This window comes from Lutjanus erythropterus, chromosome 2, assembly GCF_056507025.1.
Source record: "Lutjanus erythropterus isolate fLutEry1 chromosome 2, fLutEry1.hap2, whole genome shotgun sequence".
Taxonomy (NCBI): Eukaryota; Metazoa; Chordata; class Actinopteri; order Lutjaniformes; family Lutjanidae; genus Lutjanus; species Lutjanus erythropterus.
This window is the reverse complement of record NC_139318.1, coordinates 20,454,360-20,460,359: the sequence shown is the minus strand read 5'-3', so window position 1 is coordinate 20,460,359 and position 6,000 is coordinate 20,454,360. Positions and strand designations below refer to the sequence as shown.

Here is a 6,000-nt window from a genome sequence, read left to right as displayed (position 1 = left end):
TCCAGTTATCATCATGATTATTACACATACATACACACCATTAGAATAATAAAACCCTTTTTTTTTACTGTTAAGTCTTAAGTATATAGTTAGAGGAGCAAGCTGTGACTTTAGTTTGAAGTTGTCCTGTAGCTGGTACTGCAGATATATAAACTGATGCGATCAGCCAGCTCACCACTGTGGCTGCTGTCTATGGCCCCAGCATGCAAGGAAAACCTGAAAGGCGTTTAGCTGCCACAAAACACCACCACACACACACATCATCTGGAGAAAATGTGTGTGCATGTTTATACAGTCCAACATTACCTATAAAAATGCTGGGTTTCAGTGGTCCTCTACATACACAAGAGAGCTGCAGCAGGGGAGCAGCATAATGCCTCAAACTACCAGCTGTCAGTATTTTTATTATTGCTATATTTGGATTTAGAATTACTGTTATGTTTTTGGAGAACGCTGCTCCTGCTATGCTCCTGTTGTGGTACTAGTACTGAACAATAATCATAATAAAAAAAAAAAATCACCAACATATCAAACACTGGAGGAAGAGATAAGATAAAGCTCTTGATCACATGACTTACACTGATATTTGGCCCAGTTTTCCTTCCTCTTTCATCATCAATCAAAAAGTCCACCTTTTATCTGCAGTCTTCCACTTCTGAAGCAGCAAGTCAGTGAATGAGAGCTTAGCATTTCACAGTCTATTCTCAGGAATCAAACACTCCCTTCCAGTCCGCTAGTCATGGGTCATTAAAGAAAAAAAAAAAACAACTGTCATGTCTACTATACAAAAATCAAACAGTGCTTTTTGTTCCTCACTTAAATCTGTGTGTAAAGGCAAGTAACACTCTTGCACACCCACTCAAACACAATTTCATCAAACATCACAAGCTAGTGTATGTAAGCTGCAGGTCTGTGGGTGTCCATCCTGAGTCCCGTTCCCTTGTACAAGATTTTAAAATCCAGTGATTCCTGGAATCTCTGTGGTGGCAAAGAAAAAGACTAATCTACGCCCTGTGATAGCTGACGTGTAGTAAGCAGAGCTGCCAGGAGAGGGCAGAAGAAGGGAACATGGTGTCTTTAAGAACTCGCCTGGACACCAAAGAAGTGAATGCTACACATGAGTAGTGGGTTAGGTCTGAAGTGCTTTCTGCACCTGCTAAAAGAGCTGTAGGAGTCAAAGAGTTTGTAAGAATCAGTATCGAGGAGCAGACTGAGAGGCCTTAGGCCGGGCAGGATTTGTCGTTAGACTGGGGTGGAGGTGGAGGGGGAGGAGTGTGAGGGAGCGAGTGCGTGTGGCCTGCAGGTGGAGGAGGAGGTGTAGGGGGCACAGTAGAGGTTGGGGAACCCATGGCTGGACTGCCACTTCCTCCTCCACTCTTTGGGAACACCACTGGTTTAGGCCTCGTTGCCGGAGGGCGCAGCTCTCTGAAGGAAGGTACAGATGATGAGAGGGAGGAGGAGGAGAGGGAGGGGGAGGTGGCGGAGGGCAGGGGGCTCCGCGGCTGGGTCTTGGCTGGGCGGAAGGAGGAGGGCACGTCGCTGGCGGAGGAGGCGCTGCGCTGAAGCGGGTGGGTGTGTGAGGAGCCCCCCTCGCTGTCCCGTAACAGACGGGAGTGTAGTGGACTGGAAGGCTCTGAGGCTCCTCCTCCTCCTCCTCCTCCTCCACCACCCACACCTTTCAGTTGCTCCAGTGTGTCCAGGACCACGTCAGGGGTGTGTGTGTGTTTCGAGGTGCTCTGTCTCTCCAACTTACTGAGCTCGCTCAGTGCAGAGCTCATCGTAGCATCGATGTCCTGCAATGCAAAGAAGCAGACATAAAATAAATACTAGAGCGTGGATAAAAATACTTCAAATAAATGTGGATGTAAGGCTGGGCAATATATTTATATTATACTGATATCATGATATGAAAATGGATATTGCCGATTTTGGATGTTGTTATATATTGTGATATGATATAAAAGGCTGCATTACAGTAAAGTGAAGTAATTTCTGCCACTTACTCATTATATCCACATCACTGATTATTATTTATCAAGCATCTCTTTGTGTTCATTTCTGAAAACACCAGCAGTGGAAAGAGTACTGAAAAGAGTACTCAAGTACAAGTTGCTGAAGTAGTACTCAACTACAAATATTCAAAGGGAAACAATATTAATGGTAAATGTAGTCAGTTGAAGCAATAAATTCCGTACTTTGGGCTATACTGACTGAGAAAGTAGAGTCCTGATTAATCTGTAAAATCTGTTGTTCTTCCAGCATCCAGTGACAAGAGTGACAACTACACACTTAAGCTTGGATTTATAGTCTTCACCAGTGGACATACTAGATGAGTATTTTTGTCACCAAAGGCTATGTTTTAGCCAACAAAGTAATAGCTAGAGGCTAGAGTGGTGATCACATGAGTGTCAGAAGATCACCTACAATGCATCCTGGTACTAGTAGGCATTGCTGCATGGCTCTGCAAGCAGGAGACCTTTTCTTGGTCAATATAACGCGCACTAACAAATTGATTGCTTCAGGTGACTGCATGTACCTTCATCAGTGACTGGAAACACATGAAAAGTGTAGAATTTTGCCTTTTAGTAAAAGTGAAAGCAAGTCTTCAAAAAAAAAAAAAAATACTACTATCAGTTATTGTTTAAATGCTGATGTTTAATGTATTATCAAAAACAGACATTAAGTCAAAAGGGGTATCATCACGCCAAATCTCAAGTCTAAATTACTCCTCACTCCTGCACTGGTCAGTGGTCACGGTCACCTCTATAAACCTGTGCCTGCAGCAGTGGGTTTTTTTTTTATTACATTCACTCACATAACATGGTTTTCATTGATCCATTTATGATCAAATAGCCTTGGCTACCAAAATGCAGATGAATATTAATAAGACCACCTGAGAAATTAATTATAATTCTAAAAATAACTAAGTAAATAACATAAGTGAGGTACAAGTAAAATGACGAACTTGAAAAAATTTTCATTAAATTACAAGTAGCCCCCTCAAAAAAAAAAAAGACTAAGTTACTTTCACTTCTGGAAAGCATCAGTACAGAGCCCTACAATACTGTCACAAAAATTATTGATATTGAGGTACTGGGTCAAAAATATTGTGACATTTGATTTTGTGTCCATCACCCAGCCATATGTGGATGTAACTGATCTGTACCTGTGAGCTGTGCTCCACCTGGGCTATAACCTCAGGGTCCAGTGGTCTGTGGTTGCTGAAGCTCTTCGAACGCCCTGCTGTAGTCGTCTTCCGTAGCTGTGGACTCTCCACCTAAATATTCAGAAAGTCCTCCACTAAAAACTTGCCCAAATAAAACACAATAGTCCGTTCATAATATTAATCTGTTGAAGTTAAGACGTCACCGTACCTTGGTCTTGAGAGAGGAGTGGCGGGTGACAGAGTTGAGGATGCTGTGAGCGCTGACAGGTCTTTTGTCTCCAGTTTCTTTCACCAGAGCCCCACCGACAGGAAGAGAAGCTGTTCTCACGCCTCCTCCCCCTCCTCCTCCTCCTCCTCCTCCTCCGCTGGCTCCTGGACTAGTACTGTCACTCTCTGAGCCCCGGAACGTTCTTCGGATGCTCCCGGACTCTGGACGTTTCCTCATCCTGAATGAAACAAATATTTTGGTTACATTTTTCTATTATCTACTTTGTTTATGGCTGCAACTACGGATTATTTTCATGAATCATAAATTAATTATTCTGCCTATAAAATAAGAAAAAAGAGAAAAATGCTCGTTACAATTTTCCAGACTCCAAGACTTTTCATTTTACTATTAGAAATGACAAAGAAAAGCAGCAAATCCTCACATTTAACATGCTGGAACCCACACATAAATATTTGGCATTTTTGCTTGGAATAACTGATTGAAATAATTCATTATTAAATTCTTAACTGACAAAAATAGTTGGCAATTTGTTTAATTGTTGCCACTCTGCGTTGGTGTGCTTTCGCTAAAGATGACAACAACAAAAACTCATGAAGAAGAAACCAAAAAGTATTGCAGGTTTTTGTTTTTGTTTTATACAAACTGAAAAGTAAAGTTGCAGATGAAAATCTATGATAAACTGGACATGAGACACACTTGTTCAGGTTGGCCAGGTAGATATCAGCCACATGAGCTCCAGTAGGAGATGCAGCGCTGCCTCTAGTCGACACCCTCTCCTCCAGCAGGTCCCTGCTGTCCACATCAGGCTTTGGACTTCCTCTGCCCCCATCAGACCTGAAACAGCCAAGAAATAGTTCATAAATCATTGCTGTGCCTCTGTCATTAACCAAATCAGCAGAGGAGGAACTGCGTCTCACACTTAAACATTAGTTCTGAAAGAAAAAGCTGACACTGTCCACATGAATATGATGAGGAAATCTGACGAGGAAGTAGATCTACTTTGATATGCCGTTCGCTACGTATCACAGCAGATTAACTTCCTTAGCTACGGGGATTTCCAGTGGACTTCTGTCTGTGTTTACTTTTCATCACATTAATAGAAGATGTGTAATTTCTATTTATATTTTTGCAGACAGTTCTTTCCCATTTGCCCTGATGGCAAGAGTTTGCTCCGCACCAAAGGCGATAAGTAAAATATTGTCATGGTTCATATTCACAGCAGACAAAACTGGAAGAGTGCACTCAGTAGAGTGCTGATCCACACCAGGCAACAGATGGTGAAGCACCTAAGATGTTGTTTAAGATGAAATAAGTTTTCTATGGATGAGGCAGGCCAAAAATTGTCCAATAACAGAGTAGGTATGCATTGTTTTTAGCCTTGGAATTGCTGATGATTTAATTCCCCTTCCTGCCAGTCAAAAGGTGTAAGGAAGGTTTGTATTAAATAGAGAAGTTACTAAAATTGCTTTTTTAAAAATTGTGAATCACCACAACAACAAGAGGTTCCTCAGCGTACAGTCATATATGCACACAAAAAATATTAGGCTGAAAACTGTTAGGCTATTGCTTTATCTCCCTTATGCCTGGCAGATATGAGATTAAGACCCATGTTGACAAATACTGTCATTTATTAATTAATATATAACATGTTATTCTGTACCTCATGCTAGATTTTTATAGGACTAGCAACTGAAGACATCTTACGTGTCTTGGACCACAATGTACTGGTGTGGCACCAGTCCATCCACTCCATTATGTCGTCCCTCCCACCAGTCATCGGAGGCTCGCTGGTACAGTAGCAGAGATGCCCCCTTCTTGAATGACAGCTCCCGACTAGTCCGTCCGGAGTAGTCGAACCGAGCGATGGCTTCGAACGGGTCGGACTCTGAAACAGCCAAGGAGCCTGAGGTTCAGAGGATGGTGGACAGACACAGGAAGTGACGGAGAAGCAGGGGGCAGCAGCAAACCGATGAGAGAAAAAGAGAGGTGGAAGAAAGGGGGAGCCAAATTAGTAGTGTAGCAGGTTAGTGCCACTGTGTTTGGTGACAGCACAAATGTTAAAAAGCAGCATAATTAACAGGTTACTGGGAGCAGAACGTGAGCTGGTTTAAATGGTTAGAGCCACAGTAACTGGTGAGAGAAGCAGGAAGAGATCTCATAAACTGGTGACAATACAGCATATAAAGTACATGTATTGCATGTGTTCGTGTGTGTGTGGTATTCACCATCTTCGCTGTTGTGGCTCACTGAGACAGTGTCAGGCGCAGGCTCTTCCACCAGGGGGGGCTCACAGTGTGGACTGTCACTGATGTGGACACAGGGGGCAGACAAGGTTAGAGGACACAACCGCACAAGTCTCAGACGGACAACACGTGTTGATGAGTCACAGCCTGACCTCATATTCTTCTATTAAATCACATAAGCTCATACTGTAAGCACCACGCCACTGCTCAGTGCTGAGATTAGAGACACACTGGAAACTTGTACACTCCTTGAAATAACAGTTTTTGTTGAAAATGTGCCGTCTGTCTCTGCTAGACGCTAGTCCACATCACTCCGAGGCATTCTGACTTCTCTCAGAAAAATGACCAGACACTAAAAAGAA

General features: G+C 42.8%; 1 protein-coding gene across 3 annotated transcripts in view; it reads right to left on the bottom strand.

Annotated features, from left to right (window-relative positions):
- Positions 1–268: 268 nt before the first annotated feature.
- The window catches only part of srgap2 (SLIT-ROBO Rho GTPase activating protein 2), a 74,110-nt gene continuing 68,378 nt past the window's right edge, over positions 269–6,000 (bottom strand). For 2 of the 3 annotated variants that reach the window (XM_084731317.1, XM_084731320.1), the window contains exons 18-23: positions 5,621–5,700; positions 5,100–5,298; positions 4,092–4,229; positions 3,375–3,612; positions 3,167–3,277; positions 269–1,793 (exon numbers count right to left, since the gene is read on the bottom strand). In XM_084731317.1, the coding sequence (XP_084587443.1) occupies positions 1,221–1,793; positions 3,167–3,277; positions 3,375–3,612; positions 4,092–4,229; positions 5,100–5,298; positions 5,621–5,700 (1,339 nt within the window). In that variant the 3' untranslated portion in view covers positions 269–1,220. The remainder of the gene's footprint in view (positions 1,794–3,166; positions 3,278–3,374; positions 3,613–4,091; positions 4,230–5,099; positions 5,299–5,620; positions 5,701–6,000) is intronic. The other variant, XM_084731319.1, reaches the window with a different exon arrangement.